The following is a 20057-nucleotide window of genomic DNA, read 5'->3' as shown; positions in this document are numbered from 1 at the left end:
CAACTAGATGCAGTACAAACACCATGCCTCATTCTTCTTATAAACTTCATCAGTCAGCCATGAGGCCTTTCAGTCATTTAAAGACATGCCACTCATTAAGGCACATTACACAGCAGACACACGTCTTTATATGCTTTTCAGTGCAAGAACAGGACAGAAGTTATTGTTTTGTACATAATTTTAACAAGAACTAAGGTGGATACTACAGAAAGACTAACAACACCAGAGAAAAGGAATCCAAAAGTTTAATGATCTCTCAAATAAAAGCCATCTGCATTTTTTTAAAACATACAAATGTACACATATGCCTCAACCTGAACAGATACAGTATTTTTGCATCTCAAAAAAGTATATGCTCCCATACGAGGAAAAAAATGTGGTATAGTTTTTGTATAATTACACCCATCTACTGTCAGAGAAACCCTCAGCACATCAATGAATCAGGCCTGAAAAGAGCACAATAGGAAAGATCTGTTATTAAATGTATCATTTTCTGCAACTACCTGGATGCAGCACCAAACTAAACATGATGGGCAGTAGGAAATGTTTTATTTATATATATATATATATATATTGGAGCTAATAATTTCAATTTGTTATTTGTCACCAAACCATAATATGTCACTGTCAACAAACTGTAAAAAAGCTACTGCTCTTGGAAGTGCTTGAATAACATTAATTTAACCGAACACATTGAGATCAAAGATCGAAGCAAACAACAGTACCAAATATATTTAATATATCAGATGAGATGAGAGCGTGTTGACCATGTATATGAAAATTGTGTATTGCAAACATGCTTATCTCCATGACAAAAAACAACAGTTTCTGAATAGTAGAGGTCAAACAAACACTTCTATCAAAAGAGGAAAAATTAGAAACACCAATGCATTACCTAAATAACCATGGGGTCACTTCATATATTATGTCATCAGATTTTATTGTCAGATTAACCTGCTTCATATCCATTTTCGTTGTAACTCTTGTTTTTATGGGCTTGTTTTATCCACTCTGCAAGTTTTTTAGTGTTAACTCTCTGAAGGTTCTCAGGTTTGCCTGCCCAGGCCAACCACGACAAGCAACGAGAGTCTGTCAGACTGGGTAAATTCACATGGCCCATGCCTTGAGTTCTTCCATGTCATCCTCATCCTCCTCTTCTCTCTTTTTTTGGGCTTGAGAAACACAAAAGGCAAATGGTTATAAGGGTTTCCACAGGGGAAACTCTCAAGATGTCTCTCTACTAATGTAATCCACTTTTCAATTTCACATGTATTGTCTCATATGTAACATTTTGAAAGTAGTTTGTGATATAAAAACAATTCTATGTTACTATTATGTTGATGTGTACTGAAGAGCATGAAACGAACCAACAGGTTTCTTGGGTAATGGGTTTGAAGGCACACTGGGCAGAGGGACATCCTCTGTGCCACCAATTTCCAGCAGGTTCTTGTCCAGCTCCTCCTGTTCCAATTCCTCCAATTCAGCCAAAAGCTCATCCTAGAAATGGAAAGAATCGCATTGTTCAATCAACATCTGTAAAAACTGCATTTGAAGAGATAAATCTATGTAAGATGTATTATCAAGCATTTCACCTTACTCGGAGAGTACAAAAACCCAGTCAGGTAATATTTCTATTTTGCTGTTGTTGTTTGTTTTAAGTTGAAATGAAAAAATTAACAATAATGTCTGATTTCCTAATAATTTGGTTCATCTTCATTTTGCTTTAACATTAGCAACACTTGAGCTAAATGTTTTCGTTTAAAACCTGATGAATCATGTTCTCAACAAGATGATCCAAAGAGCATCTTGTCCTTCAATGTAAGCAAGAACATCTGAGAGTAACAGGATCAATATCACAAGTTCTTAAAATAATGCAAAATCTTAATTTGAAGTCATAATGTTTCTTTGTTTGATATTTTAAAATCCTAACAAGTTCTGTTGAAGAACTTTGGATACCATACTGAAAATGTGGGATTTTTTTCTTCTAAAGGGGATTCAAATGGCTCCCTTTGTCTCGACTCACCTCATCACAGTCATCTCCAAAACCTACAGGCCTTGAAATGGCATCAGAAATCTCCTGTGCCAACTCCTGTTGCTCTGTGATGTCCTGCATGAGGTCATCCACTTTGTCTAGATCCCTGAAATCAATCAATAATATTAATTCAATATACATTTTTGCACATCACTAACTGTATTCTGTGATACAGATTCAATAGGAAATTTTCCTCAAGCAACTTACATGTTTTCATGTGCGGTCTTCATGGCCTTGGCTGCAAAGCCCATGTTTTTAAGCACTTCTGTGTTTGTATTAGCATTCTCTAATGCTTCTCGCTGGAACTCAATAGTGGAGAGAGTGCCATCTATCTGAGCCAGTTGCTTCTCATATCGCTTCTTTCTTTTCAGGGCCTGTAAAGCAGCTAAAAGAAGGGACAACAGACATGCACAACATCAGTTTATATATATATATATAGAGAGAGAGAGAGATATAGATAATACACACACTCATACTATAACTTTTTCTAAGCTAATCAACAAAGTTAACATGCAATATTAAGATTGAACTATACACAATCAAGAGATTCCCAGCATGTGGGATGTTTCATTATGGAAACAATGTACTTGATTAAGTTCCCTGTCAATGGCTGTTATTTCACAACACACCTCATGACACTAATCAGACGTAACTGTGTGATATGAAATGCAATCCTTTATTTAGCCCAACTCTTGAATTTAGTTAGGATTTTAATTTTCGTATCCTACCCGACATTGGTGTTATATTAATAAACTGACTTCATAGTTTCGATCATGGGCGAGTTTAAGGCAAGTGACGGATGGGTGTAGCTACCTAACTAACATCACTGACATCGACGAGACAAGCTTTCTTTAAAGTTATTGATCCTTATCACATGAAGGCTTGGTTTTAAATACATACCTCGTTTGTTTTTCGTGCCGTTTTTCTTTGCTATTAGTAGTTCCGCATCGATCTTTTGCTCCAAGTAGTCTTGTTTCTTGGTTAACATATCTTCTGTCTCACGGAGTTTCTGGATGGCGTCTTGTGGGCTTGGGCCTTTGCCTCCTTTCCCCCCACCGCCAAACAATTTGCCGAATACGGACATATTTTGTATTTTGCGAAACTATAAAATCCCTCCGAGTCGGTTTGTTTCTAGACTCTAGTGATAAGGTCTATCGCTGTTCCGTGTTCAGTTGTTGATCGTCTTACTTCCGCCTTCAGGCCCGCTGACGTCACGGCCAGGCCGCCTATCAGCTCATGAGTCACGAGCAAACTAATGATTTAACACTTTTTATTTTTATTATTATTTAAGCCACACTTTTTAAACTCCAGATCTAGTTCGCGTTTTCTTTAGTGCCATAGAAAATGTTTTAAGGAAACTTTTGGTTTTACAAGAGGCCTTGGCTAAATTTAGGTCATGATCTAGTTAACGAAGAATGAAGATATTCATGTTTAAGTGAAACTATTTAATAGAAAACATATTTAAACATTGAAATAAATAACTCTCTCAAAATACAGCAAACAAGAATATGATCTTTATGACATTTCTAATATTCTAATATTATGTGCATTAATTTGTTATACTGAAATTATTCATAGACATCTTTTTACTAACTTTTATGTGCTATAATGTAATTTTCATATGGAGCTTTGTAAGATTGTTTAGTGCCACTGTGCAGGAGGGATGATCTCAGACTTTTTGCGTGGGAACAGTGTGTGGTACAAGACTGTATTTAGAGAACAGGATGTGGGGAACTTTGTTCCAGATCAGTATTACAAGAGTGCCACACTCTCAAGGTGTGTGCGAGACCTCTTTAATTTCCAGTAAACCTACATATTCTGTTTGTAAAAGTTGTACAGGCCATTATTTCATGTTTTTTCTTTTACTTTTCATATAATTTGTGTATTTCAATGAATAAATAAGATGAAATATTACGGGTTTTTTTTATTTTATTGACTTTTTGGGGAAAAAAAAGTGAGAAATACTGAAATTTTACAGTTTGTTACTATATGTTGCATACACAGATTTCATCACAGTGTTCACTGACACTCCATTTGCACTCCCTGTATTTCTCACCCTGCATATTGTTTATATAGTGTGTATTATGTGTTTTGTTTGTTTGTGTATGTTTAAATTCATTATAATTTATTTAGTCACTCACACTTGTCAATATGATGCTACTGCTTAATGATGCCTGTATTTTCACCCAGCATTACACTTTTCCCCACTAGGCTTCACATTTAGAAGACCACCAATGAAGAGAGAAAATGAGCAGATTACAATACCATGCAATGTTAAACAGGCCTACATATCGATATTGCGATAGTGAACGCAATACAGCACAATAGCAACATCTTAACTAGTCACTGAAGTGATCAATGAACAGTGAGAGGTCACAGGAACTATTTTCTTACGCGGAACCACACGGAAAGGCAGATGAGGTTTAATTGCTACACAATGGAGCGCGTTACAAATGACAGGTGTTCCTCGGTAATAATTAAAGTGAGACAAAAACAGTCCCAACGGGGTGGAGCCGCTTGAAGCCAGCTACAAGGATATGTTTATGTGCTCCACATTACACCAGGTAACTAACATTGTTTCCTCAGAGGGGTTCTTGTTTTAATAATGAACTTTTAAGTTGGCTATTTTTACTTTTTGCCCATCAGCCACAGTTGCTGGCGAGTGCCCAATAAGGATTCACATGGTCTATTCACATACAGGCTATAAATAACGCATATGCATGTGAAACTGAAGACTGGGCATCAAATTATGTTTTGTTCTTTTTCGTGTGGATTCCTGTAGCCTTTAATCGTGTGCTTGTGCACCTAGCAATATTACAAGTGTTGCACTTCACAGTAAGATTACATTTGTTAAAACGGCGAACAAGAACTAACAATGAAAAATACTTCTAAAGTAAAAAAACAAAGTTGTATCTGTTCATATTATTTAATGGACATGAAGCATTAACAATTGTTTTATTAGTTAAAAAAACTAAACGCATGAATTGCTCATTGTTATTTAAAGTGTTACCAAATTTGTTGACTAAGATGGCCTTCATATTGGGGACAGAAGCATGACTTTCTTATCAAGTTTCTCTGATCATAAGGTGCTTTTTTGCAGAGTGCGTCTGAAGGATGAGTAGCAGTGGACCAGCATACCCGTTAGCCTCTCTGTATGTCGGTGACCTTCATCCTGATGTCACTGAGGCCATGCTGTACCAGAAGTTTTCTCCTGCTGGTCAGATCATGTCCATCCGTGTGTGCCGTGATGTCATTACACGGAGATCCCTCGGATATGCTTACATCAATTTCCAGCAGCCTGCTGATGGTGAGCACACTCTTACTAGGGTGTTGCCAATTGAACTGAGGATGCTCTTTAATTGCAGCTTGGTTCTGGAATTTAGTTAACAAGAACTAATCACCATTTTTAGTGATTCAAACACTTCTCTAAATAGTAAATGTCACTTTTCTCCACATTAAAGCGGAATGTGCCCTTGACACGATGAACTATGAAGTCATCAAGGGTCGTCCAATCAGGATCATGTGGTCACAGCGAGATCCAGGTCTGAGAAAGTCTGGTGTGGGAAACATCTTCATCAAGAACATGGATGACTCTATTGACAACAAGGCTCTCTATGACACCTTTTCTGCCTTTGGTAACATCTTGTCATGTAAGGTACATCCTTTTTTATTACTGTGTTTTTAAATGATTATTAAAGGCAGCTTCATCTGCAAGTTGATTGAAATAATTTACAAACAATGTAACTATTGCATTTTTCATCCTAGGTGGTTTGTGATGAGAATGGCTCAAAAGGTTATGGGTTTGTGCACTTTGAGACTCAAGAAGCAGCCAACAGGGCCATTGAGACCATGAATGGCATGCTTCTGAATGATCGCAAAGTGTAAGTATTGACACCAGTGGTTCTCCACCAGGGAGCTAGGGAAAAACTAGGGGTCTCAGCAAACACACAAAATCAAGATGTCAACTTGATATATTTTTTTAACAATGGACCTTTGAGTCAAAAATTTTTATTTTTACTTTTTTTTTGTCCTTGTCAACAATCCATGTTTTCTATATTAGAAAAATAAGTAAAAGTTTTAAGACACATTTATTTCTATTATAGAATTGACATTCATATAGTGTTTTCTAATTTGGCTTACTACTACTTTCTCATCCTCTCCATGATCCTTTCCACCATCCAGGGGTGAAAAAACTTGGTCCGCTTCTAAGGAAGCAAAGTCATTTGACATTATTCAAAGCAAGAACAAATCATTATGCTAGTTCTACCATTCCTATTTGTATTTTTATGGACCGATGTATATGTGTGTAAATGTTTATCTTTTGGTGTAGTTTTGAATGTTTTTATATTTCTTGTATTTTGTATTTGCTTTTCTTGCAGGTTTCTTTCAATGTACTTTCTGCAATAATTCAAACTCCGTATTGCTATGCATGAAAGTAAATAAACTTTAATCGGCATTTGCAGTTTTGTAGGGCATTTTAAGTCTCGTAAGGAGCGTGAGGCAGAGTTCGGAGCTAAAGCCATGGAGTTCACCAATGTGTATATTAAGAACTTCAGTGAAGATATTGACAGTGAGAAACTGAAGGACATCTTCTCTGAATTTGGTAAGCGGTTTCATATAGGAATGTTTTTTCTGTAAAGACATTCATTGGGAATATACAAGTGTTAAATATGCAAATGCACTAAAAGTATCAGCAGGGGTTTTAAACTTTGATTTAATTTTTTCACTTTTCATTAGGAGTATTGATTTTGCTTATTTTAAAGCTGGCTCTGGTTCACAGGTAAGACTCTTAGCGTCTGTGTGATGACGGATGAAAGGGGACGCTCTCGTGGCTTTGGATTTGTCAACTTTGAAAACCACGGAGATGCCAGGAGGGTAAGAAAACAAATTGTGCAGTATGTGCGAGTAGATTTGGAGACTGAAGTCTTTTCTCTCTGTGGTAGGCAGTAACTGAATTTAATGGCAAAGAGCTGGATGGCAGAGTCCTGTATGTGGGCAGAGCTCAGAAAAGACTAGAGAGGCAGGGAGAACTCAAGCGCAAGTTTGAGCAAATAAAGCAGGAGCGCATACAACGCTACCAGGTAGGGTTACAAGCATATACGCTTACCTCCATGGTAACTTGTATAAATCTGCAAACACAGCCAAAATTCAGTATCGTCCTAATCATGAAGGATTTGTGTATATATATATATATATATATATATATATATATATATATATATTTTTTTTATTTTCAGGGATATGTTTTAATGCATGCATTGTTTCTTTGATTTTAGGGAGTAAATCTCTATGTAAAAAATCTAGATGATAGCATTGATGATGAGAAGCTGAGGAAAGAGTTCGCTCCTTATGGAACCATCACCAGTGCAAAGGTAATGTAAAGTGCAACAGAATGCACTTAATTTAATAAATAACGGTAAAATTACAACTACAAAATATAATAAAATGATTCACACGTTTGATAGGAGTCTAAAATCAGACATTAGTTACGTTAGTCAGACATTATAAATGTGTGTGATGTCAGTTGTATAGTCACAATTCTCTTTCCTGCTTTATGGCCATCACACTTTTTTTTTTTTTTTTTTTTTTTTTTTTTTTTTTACATTTATAAAATTAATTTGGGTCACATTTTTATGTTGGAAAATCAGAAAATTTGTATTAATTTGGAAAATTTACATTTTCAAATAGCTATTTAGCCATTATTTTAGCTACATTGTAACACACACTTTTCACCATCCAACCCATTTATATATAATAAATTCCAACTCATTAAAATGGTAGTTCTTATTGACAAATGGAAATTCTCACATTTGTTTGTACTATTTTACAGTGAGATAACGTGAAGTGTCTTGCTTCTGATTTTCTTGTATTGTGTGATAGGTGATGACCGATGGAGGCCACAGTCGAGGCTTTGGCTTTGTGTGTTTTTCCTCTCCTGAAGAGGCCACTAAAGCAGTGACTGAGATGAACGGCTGTATCGTTAGCACTAAACCTCTATACGTGGCTCTTGCCCAGAGAAAAGAGGAGCGAAAGGCAATTCTCACAAATCAGTACATGCAGAGACTAGCCAGCATTCGAGCCATTCCCAGCCCTGCCATACCTACCACCTACCAGCAGAGCTCTGGCTACTACATGACCTCTGTGCCGCAAGTGGGTGGAAGGGTTTATATGCATGTGTGGTTTGGTATGATGATTGTGTTATCTGCATTACTTCTGCTGTATGAACTTCTATGCATATCTGCATTTCTAGCATCAGATTCGCTCTTTTTACAACACCGTACCAAACCTACGGCCTGTTCCACGCTGGACAACTCAAGCTCCTAGGACTCAAGGTAAAGTCACTAATATCATCTCATTAATATAATTCAGATACACTTTATTTTTTTTGTTAACCCCTCAGTATGCTTTTGTGTTCGTTTTGTATTTGGATGAGTTAATTTCTCTTATTGTCTGCATTAGCTCCATTCACAGCTCAGTTTGTGAGACAAGCGGTGCCCCACAGACCCTCCACCATCATCAGCACAGTCCGCCAGGCCTCCACTCAGGTTCCTCACATTGTTAACAACACCCAGCGTATGGGTAAGGCTTTGTGTGTGTTTAACAACGTATAAAAACAATGTCAGCAAAAAGTCCTCACAAACATACAGAAAACATGTCTGAAGGTGTGTGCTTGTATATAAGATCTATTTAAAGAAAAGAAAAGGGAAATGGACCTCAATGCATTGTGTATCTCTTCTCTCTTAATTACTTTGGTCCATATGTTAAAATGCAAGTAATCATAAGAGCTAGAGTTGACTGATACTAGTGTCATCCTGAATGTTCTGATTTTGGCTGGAATGTGAATCATCTTTTCTTGTACCTGTTTTTCTCTGGACTTAGCCAACATTGGCACACAGACTGCAGGTGGGAGAACTGCAGGAGCGGGAGCTGTGGCCCGAGGAGTCAGTCAATACAAGTACTCAGCAGGAGTGCGAAATGTGCAGCAGGTCATCAATGCTCCAGCTCCTGTTGTTCACCAGGTAACACGCGCACTTTTTATCTTTCATTTTGAACTTGAGCTTAACTTTGTTTTGGAGTGACGCTTGCAGCTTTGCCTTTCGAACCCGGTGTCCTGACATTTCCTCCTACCAGGGCTTACTGCGCATGCACGCATCAATATTGTCAATTTTCTCATGCTGAACAGCACATAATTACTGTATTTGCATTACTGTAAGGGCAGGTTTAGGGTTGGGGTAGGCGTTAATAAAGCATAATCTGATGGGTAGCATTTATTGTTGTCGAACTTTAGATACTTTAGATTTTTCAGAGAAATACAACATTGAGTGTAGTAGACTGGAACCATAGACTGTAAAAGAAAAAGATGGACAACGCGTCTCTATTGCTTTTAACTGTAGAAAGTTGAAGACAAAATGTCCCTAGTATAATGCGCTAATGGTGTAATTTGTAGTCCGAGTCTGCGCAGTAGTAATCATGAGCTGGAACCGCCGTATCAAAGTCCTGCAAACCCAGTCACAAGCTCACAGTAATGTTGCCACATCCTGTTTTTATAGCATCAAATAACTAAAAGCAAACCTATTAGGAAAAACAAACACTGCATCAGAACATGCATCAGCTTGATTTAAAAACTACCTAAATGATGGGAACTATCTTTGGGGAAAAATGTATATGAAGTGTAATTTTAGTTTGGCTTACATCCCATTCATTTATTTTGAGAGGTCAGGGTTTATGACCTATGCTGCAGTCAGTGCACTCAAGTCATGAATCGTATTTACAATAGACACAGGACTCAGTAAAGTCGTAATTAAGAGTGGGAGACTCAGAATTTTCTCAGAGTTTCCGAGTTTGGGGCTTCTCAGTGAGTGTCCGGTTTCATTGGCTGATGAATAATGTTTCAGACGCCATTTAATTGGCTGCTGGACAAAATGTTCCCTGAAACTCCCATGGTTTCATTGGTTTCCAACCACGTGCTCATAATAAACGTCTCCTGACTGTTAGAAGCCAATTGGAGACCAGGCATCAAACTCTGAACTAAGGATGGGCGATACCTCTTATTTTATTTTCGATCCGATACCGATATTTTCAAGCCCAGTATCGTTGATACCGATACCTGTAAACTAAAATGATCTTTTAAATTATTAAAAGAATATAATCAGTAATTACTCACTTAATATTAGATTTTTAAAGCCATGTTTCTTTTATTTTTTTTACATTTCACAGGCCTTTTTTTGTTTACACTGTCAGAAATTAAATATACCGCCCTTTACTGAGGCAGTAACCTCAAAGGTGCACCTATACCCCTAAAAGGGAGCATATCAGTACCATACAAGTATGCATGCTTTAAGGGAATAGATAAGTTACAAAGGTGCACCTTTGAGGGTACCTCATGAAAAATAAACATGGTGTTACATACAGCAAGTACTAAAATGTATTTATTATTATTATTATTATTATTATTATTATTATTATTATTATTATTATTATTATTACCATGGTAAATTTGTGCTTGCTACAGTTTTACTACAAATACTATGGTTACTGTAATAAAACCATGGTAAATTATTTTTAAAAGGCGGCCAGAATGCTGTACTCCTAAAGATGAAACTTTAGTATATATATATTTTTTTCTGACAGATGTATTAACAGCAATTACAGAACATAAAATAATCCATTTGAACGTTTAACAGCGGTTTAAATTTGCTTACACAAACTAGCCTATTTAAAATTAATATTACATGTACACACAAGTTTGGGGTTAGTAAGATTTTGTAATATATTTTTAAATAAGTCTCATGCTCACCAATGCTGCACTTATTTGAACAAAAATGCAGTAAAAACAGCAATATTGTGAAATATAACCATTAAAATAACTATTTTCTATTTTAATGTAGGCCTATTTTAAAAATGTAATTTAAAATGCATCTGTGATCAAAGCTGAATTTTCAGCAACATTATTCCAGTTTTCAGTGACACATGATGCTTCAGAAATAAATCTAATATCATTTGCTGCTCAGGAAGCGATTATTGCTGCTTCATATTTGTGTAGAAATCGAGATGCATTTTTTAGGATTAATTTTATATATAGTAATAATGATATGTAATGGTTTCTTATGCTTTTGGGAAACGCAGCTCTATTTGAACAAATGTTTTGACTGAGCCATGGGTCAGCAGTGTCTGTGATTGATTGGTTCTGTCTTTCAGCTTTTGCGTGTGTTCCAATGAGCAGCAGGAGAAATAGCTCTATCCAATACAATAGTTCGCTTATATAGTCTATTCTTCCATTTAGAAGCTTATTTTATGTACCGAGTTTCTTAATAAAATTAGTGGTTAAAAATGCACTTTAGAATCGATATTTTTATGTGAGGATCGATACTTTAGGATCGATCCGCCCATCCCTTCTCTGACCTCTTGAACTCGCTGAGAGCTCTATCCTTAGTGATAGCTGTTACACTTGAGCCCCTGTCCAAGAAGAACTTCATGCATATCTCTGGTCTGGTACGTTAATCTCAATTTCTCAATGTATTAAGCCGCACTGAGTAGCTACTGTCTTTCTAGTGATTTTCTACTAGAAAACGTGTGCATAATGCAAGTTTCTTTCATCTGAAACGGATCAGATTTACATTTTAGTCGAGGATTAGGTTTAAACTTGGTCTGTGAAACCGGGGGTATATGTGCTAAGTGCAACAAACTGGCAGAATAGGTCAAGTTTAAATTAAGGAATTGGATTCCAATTCGCTCTTTAATCAAATCAAATCAAATCAAATCAAATCACTTTTATTGTCACATCACCACAGCACGTGTGCCTTCGTGAGTGAAATTCTTGAGAGCGTGCTCCAGACACTGCAGAAACAATTTACATATAGACAATTTACATATAAACAATTTACATATAGACATTACCATACATACGTACAGACTTATACAGATGACAATGTGTAATATACACATACATATACTCAGTACACATAGTGTACTATTAGACAGACATACAGTTACGATACACATTATACACAGTATGTAGTACACATTCTACGTTATATACACACAGTAATATGCGAAGATGCAGCAGATTATATATAAACCGGGTGTGCAAATGTCATGGATGTGCATTGGATGGTATCCAGTGCTGGCAAAAAGATTGTTGTATTTGTGCAGTAGTGTACTGGTAGTCCAGTTTGAACTGTATGGAATTAAAGTGCAGTGCGTGGTATATTGTAAAGTGGGAGTGTGCTGTAGGGTGTATTAGTTTTTACTGTTCATTAGCCTGATAGCCTGAGGAAAAAAGCTATCCCTCAGTCGGCTAGTGCGGGATCGGATGCTGCGGAGACGTCTTCCTGAGGGCAGCAGAGAGAGCAGTCTGTGGGACGGGTGGCTGGAGTCATTGATGATCCTCCGGGCTTTCTTTATACACCGCCTGGTGTAGATGTCCTGGAGGGAGGGAAGCTCACCTCCAACAATGTGACGGGCAGTTCGCACGACCCTTTGCAGAGCTTTGCGGTTGCCAGCAGTGCTGTTTCCAAACCAGGCGGTGATGCAGCCTGTCAGGATGCTCTCCACAGTGCAGGTGTAGAATGATCTGAGGATGCTGGGGCTCATTCCAAACTTCCTCAGCCGTCTCAGGAAGAAGAGGCGTTGGTGTGTCTTCTTCAGCACTGCATCTGTATGAGCGGACCATGTGAGATCCTCAGTGATGTGAACACCGAGGAATTTGAAGCTATTTACTCGCTCCACAGGAGTCATGTCGATGGTGATGGGTGTGTGTTCTCTGCTCTGTCTCCTGAAATCCACCACCAGCTCCTTGGTCTTGTCGATGTTGAGTGAGAGGTGGTTCTCTTGACACCATTTAGTCAGGGTTCTCACCTCCTCTCTGTAGGCCGTCTCATCGTTGTCAGTGATCAGGCCTATCACCGTTGTGTCGTCAGCAAATTTGACGATGACGTTGGAGCTGTGTGTTGCTGTACAGTCGTGTGTGTACAGGGAGTACAGGAGTGGGCTGAGGACGCAGCCCTGAGGAGCACCAGTGTTGAGGGTCAGCGGGGATGAAGTGTTGTTGCCCATTCTGACCACCTGACATCTGCCTGTCAGGAAGTCCAGGATCCAGCTGCACAGAGATCCGTTTAGTCCCAGAGTCTGGAGCTTCTCAACCAGTGTGGCAGGCACTATGGTATTGAATGCTGAGCTGTAGTCCACAAACAGCATTCTCACATAGGTGTTCTTATTTTCCAGGTGGGAGAGAGCAGTGTGCAGGGTGAAGGCAATAGCATCGTCTGTGGAACGGTTTCTGCGATATGCAAATTGTAGGGGATCCAGTGAGTCAGGCAGCACAGAGCAGATGTAGTCTCTGATGAGTTTCTCAAAGCATTTGCTGAAGATGGGTGTCAGAGCAATGGGCCTCCAGTCATTCAAGCATGTGATTTTATTTTTCTTTGGTATGGGCACAATGGTGGATTTTTTGAAGCATGCGGGAACCACAGACAGAGAGAGGGAAAGGTTAAAAATGTCTGTGAAAACCCCGGCCAGTTGGAATGCGCATGCTCGGAGCACACGGCCTGGGATGCCATCGGGACCCACAGCCTTGCGGATGTTCACCCGTCGGAAGGATCGGGTTATATCTGCGACAGAAAAGGAAAGTGCGCTCGCCTCTTCTGCTACAGCCGCGGGAGCGCGCTCTGTGTGGGCGGTGTTGTGAGCCTCGAAACGAGCATAAAAGTGATTAAGTTCGTCCGGTACAGAGGCGGCAATGTTCACAGTAGCTGGTTTATTCCCTCTGAAATCTGTGATGTTATTGATACCCTGCCACATGCTTCTTGCGTTGTTGGTTTTGAATTGTTCTTCAACTTTGTTTTTATATTGTCGTTTGGCAGCTTTGATTGATTTCCTGAGATCGTAACTGGCTTGTTTGTGATCGTCAGAGTTTCCGGATTTAAAGGCAGATGTCCGCGCTGACAAGGCTGCTCGAACATCGCTGTTAATCCACGGTTTTTGGTTGGGGTAGATGCGGATTGTTTTTGTCGGTACTACATCCTCTACACACTTCCTGATGAAACACGTTACAGTATCTGAGTACGCCTCTATGTCGTCATCAGACGCTGCCCGGAACATGTCCCAGTCCACGTGATCAAAACAGTCCTGTAGTATAGCGTCTGATTGGTCCGACCAGCATTGAATTGTCCTGAGGGCGGGTGCTTCTCGTTTCAGTTTCTGCCTATAAGCAGGCAGGAGCAGAACGGAAGAGTGGTCCGATTTGCCGAAAGGTGGGCGGGGGAGCGATTTGTAGGCGTCCCGGAATGGAGAGTAGCAGTGATCAAGTACACGATCACCACGCGTGTTGATGGTGATGTGTTGGAAGTATTTTGGAGCTATTGTTCTGAAGTTGGCTTTGTTGAAGTCCCCCGTAACAATAAACGCTGCATCTGGGTACGCGGTTTCCTGCTCGCTTATATTCCCATACAGTTCCTTAAGTGCCTGGTCTGTGTTGGCTTGAGGGGGAATGTAAACAGCTGTGATTATGATCGCTGTAAATTCCCTCGGTAGCCAGAATGGTCGACACAGAAGCATATGAAATTCCAGATCAGGGGAGCAGGAGGATTTAATAGAGTGTAGGTTCCGTTCATCACACCACGAGTTGTTGATAAATAAACAGACGCCCCCACCTCTGCTTTTCCCTGTGAGCTCTTTCGTTCTGTCCGAGCGGTGCACGGAGAACCCCGTAAGCTCGATGGCCGAGTCTGGAACCACTGCAGACATCCAGGTTTCTGTGAGGCAAATAATGCAGCAGTCCCTTGTTTCCCGTTGGTATGAGATGCGTGCCCGCAGTTCACAGAGTTTGTTGTCCAGTGACTGAACGTTAGCCAGCAAAATAGTTGGGAGAGGAGGTCGGAGGGGACGGCGTCTGAGTCTGACAAGGACGCCGGCTCTCTTCCCCCTTTTCCGGCGGCGTTTCCTCGGTCGCGATCGTGCGGCCCAGACAAAGGGCTCTGATGCGGTGTCTGTAAACAAGGCGCCGGCGTTCAGGAACTCAAAGTCCGGTTTGCGTTGCGCGACGAAGGAACCAATGTTCAAAAGCGTGTGTCTATCGTAGACAGTTATACTGACAACATCTAACACGTGAAACAACAAAATAACAAATAAAACATAAGAAACATAAGAAAAACTGCAGAGTTTTCTTGGAGCTCGCAACACGGCTGCCATGCTCGGCGCCATCTTGGTAACTTATGCAGTAAAATACTGAAGTTAAGACCGAAGTGACGCTTTTAATGATAAACAAAGGTATATCTTATACTCGAGAGACACCTAGTGGCAGAGAAAGACATAACTTTGAATTAACATCCTCTCTAGCTGTGGAGAAACACACAGTTCACCACTAGAGGGTCTCAAGTCTAAGCTAAGACAATACAGCTAAAACTATCCACCTTTTTCTTCCATACGGAAGTAAGCCAATGGGTGAGATTCCGGTTCATTAGCCATTATAGATGAATAACGAGAATAACAACGTGCGGTAAACGGTAAATCTGCACTACAAACCAGTGTGTTCATAATTAAGACAATACATTAAAAATGATATCATAAGATACACAGATTTTCAGTATCAATCAGCAAAACGAACTGTTTTGTACAGCTAAAATAGCTGGATGCAGATGAGACCGGAAGCTAGACCCATAGAATTTACAAATGGCCGCGCCCATGTTTATGCCAAGAAAAAGGTGGATAACAGCCAAATACAAACTATTAAATTGTGCACTGCTTCTAGGAACCTCACTTCATATTTCTGTAGATTTGTGGATGGTTTTTTGTCTGCCTCTGCATGTAATGGTCTTAAGAGAGTGAGGGAAGCAGATGAGTAATGTAGATGAGGGTTGTGTGGAGCTGGGGAACATGAACCGTGACAAAAGGCTAACATGTTAGCTCACTTCTTGATAAAAGTTTAATAACATTTAAAATAAAGTTTCACCTTGAGGATTCAGTGAAAGACCTTGCTAATGTATATGCACTTCAGACACACTATTGTGCTTTTTTTATGTTTTTAAGTGAACTGTGCTATAACTCAGGGCTATAAAACATTTGTGTTTGCAGATGAGGAGATCCCTCGTGGCAGATGGAGGCACCGTAGCCTCTAAATTTACAATAGAAGTTAAATATAAAACAAAGGCCCTTGGGTGCTTCGGTTTCTGGTGTGACGGTCTCACACGAGTCACGAGAGCAGTCCTGACGTTGGGGGTTGGGAGCTGCAGTGCTGGGGGAGGAGAACAGATCGCGTGACCTGAATGCGTCAGCACTGAGAGCCGATCCTATTGCCTAGAAGGCCGCCTGATCTGCATTCTTGCCTGTCTCTTGGCAGACAAACCTAAATTACACCAAATATATAGTTTAAAGGATCAGAAATGCATGTGAATACTGACGTGTATGTTGCAGCACACCAAATGTGCTTGTATTGTCCTGGTAAATGATTAAATCATGGTGTAACCACTCACCAGCTGTGAGAGAACTTGCCCGGAGACGCAGCTATATATACCAGACGTCTAGACTAGTTGTTCGTGCTTGCTTCGGCAGCACATATACTAAAATTGGAACGATACAGAGAAGATTAGCATGGCCCCTGCGCAAGGATGACACGCAAATTCGTGAAGCGTTCCTCATTTTTGAACAATTTTTAATCGTTAAACGTAATTAATATTAAACTGGATTAAAAAAAAATCATTTTGACGTACATAGAAAGTGCCTAGAACATGCACGTATATCAAACTTTGTGAAACGACAGTGTGACGGCACTTTATTCACCTTTTATTTATGAAGTAGCAGCACCCCAGGAGCCCCAGTTTACCCCCCTCTCACAGGGTGAACTTTGCGGACTGTCTCTGTAAATACAAGAACACTAAAAAATTGTCAACAGAAAAGCAACAAAAAAACCTTCAAACTAAGGTCAACTTCATAAAGTAAAAGTGACGTTTTAGGCTACTGCAATGAGGAGATTTGACACTAAGAAGCATTGAATGTAGAAATATAACGGACTGTCTTTCACAATTTCTTTAGGTAGTACCGAATACAGAGCCGGCGGTTCATGTGAGAGGCCAGGAGCCCCTTACTGCCTCAATGCTGGCAGCTGCACCCTTAAAAGAGCAGAAACAACTCCTGGGTACGAGACGTGCACACACGATCACTTAAAGGTTTGAAGATGTGAGCAGCTTGAATCTTTTTATATCACCTGCATCCTAAACTTGAATGAGCAATTCTGCTCAGAAGAGAGCGCTACTAGAAAAGTACTGTTAATACATGACTTCACTGTAGTACTGTAATATTTATCCAGTGAGAACAAATGTATTCATCCCCTTTACAGTGACCAATCTGTAGTAAAATGACCAATCTGTTCGCATCCCATACAGGCGAGCGGCTGTATCCACTTATCCAGGCCTTGCATCCTACTCTTGCGGGAAAGATCACAGGCATGCTGCTGGAGATTGACAACTCTGAACTACTGCACATGCTTGAGTCTCCAGAGACCCTGCACTCCAAGGTTCACCCGCTCAAAACACGAACTCAACATTTAGTCTCAAAGATCAGATTTTGTTTGATCATTACACTTTTCTGCACTGTTTAGGTTGAAGAGGCTGTAGCGGTGCTTCAGGCTCATCAAGTCAAGGAACTGTCACCAAAGTGAGAGAGCTTTGTAAGGCAGGTAATCTACGTGCATTTTTCTATCAAAATATTTGGTCTTAATCATGCAAGGCCAATTAGTAGCGCATACAAGTGTTGCATACAAATGTTGACCGATTTTTATTTCAATTTTACAGGCATGCACACTGAAGGTCTGTGAGGGTTGTTCCAGAGAACGGGGAAAAGAAAACAGCACTTCAGAGTCATGCTATTTAATGCATGGTTTGCACACTGCAAATGTCCTTTTGCTCTCCACAGTGTTAAGTTTGTTCTGATTTTGTTTATATTAAAAAAAAAAAAAAAAAAAAAGAAAAAAAGTAAAATGACTAAAGGCAAAAAAATTTAAATGACTAAAAAGGCAAAAACATTTAATTTCTGTGCAATAAAAATTATTCTGAATGGACATGCAAAAGATGTTTCTGAGTGTCTTATTCTTATCACAGTGATTTTGAGTTTGTGGCAGGGACACATTTGCAAGAACTTTACATAGCTTTTTATTAAAATAAGTTTTGTTAATGAATGCGTGTGAAAGATTTGTCTCCTTTGCAGAGGTAAGGTACAACCTGAAATGTATAATCTAACAAACAAAGCTTTTAATTAAATCCCAAAAGGTTTTTATATTTATTCATGTTTGTGCTAAAGGCTGGAAAGAAGATTTTAGAATGGTCTTGTATGAATGCAATTTATTTTGTTTTATGCATATAACGCATCTAGTAAGTGTTGATCTGCTATTAACTTGAGATACTCCTAAGGTTACTAGTGCAAATATTTAAACATTTTTCAGGTAATATTTTTATTAATCTTATTTGTGAGAAATTGTGTATTGAATTAGTGTATCTCCATTTCTGGCTGATCAGCTATAAGTAAACTTCACTTGAAATGTAAACATTACAGTTCTTCACTACAATCGTTTTCGTAGAGAAAAGGTGAGATTACATGAAGATGTTGCAAATGTTTCACAGATTTTTCATGTTTTTTGAAGATTGAGAAAATGTTTCAGACACCATGGTTTTATTGGCTGATGAACGAAATGTTTCAGACTCTATCGTTTCATTTGCTGTTGGAGAAAATGTTTCAGAAGCTATACTTTTATTGGTTGATGGACAAAATGTTTCACACGCTATCATTTAATTGGCTGCTGAACAAATGTTTCCCCGAAACTGCAATGTAATTGTGCCTTTTTTGCTGTGTGTATATTATCATACTACACAAACCCATTATATTTGTTTACTATTCTGATTGTTAAAGATACAACTATCTTTCCCTGAGCTTAAATGTGATTAAATGTTCTGCAGTAATAATAAACAGAAGGTAAGAGGGACAGGTGCACTAACATCTCATAGCATCAGTAACTCCACAACCCTTCCTAGTATATTTTTCTGCAGCATTTGCAATATCTGCACAAAGGAGACATCGGACAGCTGCTTGAAGATCTTGACTTTGGAGAAGACTGCTGATATTATACTCAAAAAATGTAAGATTGCCCCAGAATGCATTGCTAGCCCACCCCAACACTTACAATAATAAAGATAAATGCTGACCAATAATTAATTCAATATATAATTTTTGTAAAACAAGCTACATGTAATTTTTGTCATATTCCACAGCTATGCGTGAATACACACTAGACAAATGCAGCCAAAGTGAATACATCTGTCAAGTAACTAATTAATGCATACATTAATGAAACAATTATATTTTATTTACTGACAACAGGAAACATGAATATGAGTAAAAGAATAAAAGTAACCATGAAAATAAGGACACATGAAGCAAAGCTTTATTCAAACTTATTCTAACAATGATGTATTTACAGGCAGTGAACCCACATCTATACCCAACACAGCTGTGCCAATTCTGCAGCTTTATTCTGATGAAGCAGCTGACCACCGTGTCCACCTTCACCCGTCTCTGCCGTCCATCACGACCCTCACTGCTGCTGCCAGACTGAATCTGATCACGGATGAGAAAGGGACATTGAGTCTATTGTTGTCTGAGTGCACAGAGAGGATGAGGAAGACCAAGATGAGGCCCCTGAACCAAACAACAGCAGGAGAACATGTGTGGGACAGTCTGGCTCCTGCTGTGTCTGCTCCAAACATTCATGTGCTGCTCTCCATGAGCACCACTACCTGAAAAACATTTACACAGAGTAAAACATTTTACATCTCATGTTTTGAGCATTCCATTTCTTGCTAAATTAATTTCACGTTTACAATTACATGCTAATTTTTGCTATAGCTTCATTACTTCTGTGGTGCAGTGAACTGGTAATCAGAAGGTTGCTGGTTCGAACCTCTGCAGTCGTCACCACCAGTGTCTGTACTCCAGGTTGCAGCAGGGGGATTGAGGGTCCCTGTAATAAGAGCACTGCAAG

At 39.1% G+C, this 20057-nt stretch overlaps 2 protein-coding genes across 4 annotated transcripts; one reads left to right on the top strand and one right to left on the bottom strand.

The window, feature by feature from the left end:
- Positions 1 to 97: 97 nt before the first annotated feature.
- On the bottom strand, positions 98 to 3245 carry LOC306848728 (charged multivesicular body protein 4c). 3 transcript variants are annotated; one of them, XR_013782274.1, is made up of 6 exons: positions 2933 to 3239; positions 2240 to 2417; positions 2024 to 2138; positions 1368 to 1497; positions 955 to 1172; positions 228 to 446 (listed from the first exon to the last, which is right to left on the bottom strand). XR_013782274.1 is itself a non-coding variant. In XM_079383462.1 (5 exons), the coding sequence occupies exons 1-5, from the start codon at positions 3114 to 3116 to the stop codon at positions 1108 to 1110; spliced, it is 672 nt and encodes a 223-aa protein (XP_079239588.1). In that variant the 5' UTR covers positions 3117 to 3245; the 3' UTR covers positions 98 to 1107. The 3 variants fall into 3 exon arrangements, 1 of the variants encoding a protein (XP_079239588.1); XR_013782273.1 differs by having other exon boundaries at positions 229 to 446; positions 896 to 1172; positions 2933 to 3245; XM_079383462.1 differs by having other exon boundaries at positions 98 to 1172; positions 2933 to 3245.
- A 1901-nt stretch (positions 3246 to 5146) lies between these two features.
- On the top strand, positions 5147 to 18088 carry LOC306848310 (embryonic polyadenylate-binding protein B-like; the record flags this gene model as incomplete). The annotated part of the gene is made up of 15 exons (XM_079382776.1): positions 5147 to 5339; positions 5494 to 5687; positions 5798 to 5913; positions 6496 to 6635; positions 6813 to 6907; positions 6976 to 7113; positions 7309 to 7404; positions 7913 to 8182; positions 8289 to 8364; positions 8492 to 8611; positions 8912 to 9051; positions 17060 to 17162; positions 17410 to 17540; positions 17625 to 17702; positions 17818 to 18088. 14 exons carry the CDS (start codon positions 5147 to 5149, stop codon positions 17682 to 17684), a joined length of 1872 nt encoding a protein of 623 aa, XP_079238902.1. The 3' UTR covers positions 17685 to 17702; positions 17818 to 18088.
- Positions 18089 to 20057: the final 1969 nt, after the last annotated feature.

Source organism: Barbus barbus, assembly GCF_936440315.1.
Source record: "Barbus barbus genome assembly, chromosome: 28".
NCBI classification, from domain to species: Eukaryota; Metazoa; Chordata; class Actinopteri; order Cypriniformes; family Cyprinidae; genus Barbus; species Barbus barbus.
Note: the sequence above shows the minus strand (reverse complement) of the source record. Positions and strands in the feature narration are given on the sequence as shown.

Excerpts from the sequence above, each read along its gene's own strand:
- LOC306848728 (XM_079383462.1), bottom strand. The coding sequence starts at position 3,116 with ATGTCCGTATTCGGCAAATTGTTTGGCGGTGGGGGGAAAGGAGGCAAA. Across the intron at positions 2,418-2,932 it reads CGGCACGAAAAACAAACGAG|CTGCTTTACAGGCCCTGAAA; the intron begins GTATGTATTTAA and ends CCCTTCTTTTAG. Across the intron at positions 1,498-2,023 it reads TTGGAGATGACTGTGATGAG|GATGAGCTTTTGGCTGAATT; the intron begins GTGAGTCGAGAC and ends TTCCATTTCTAG.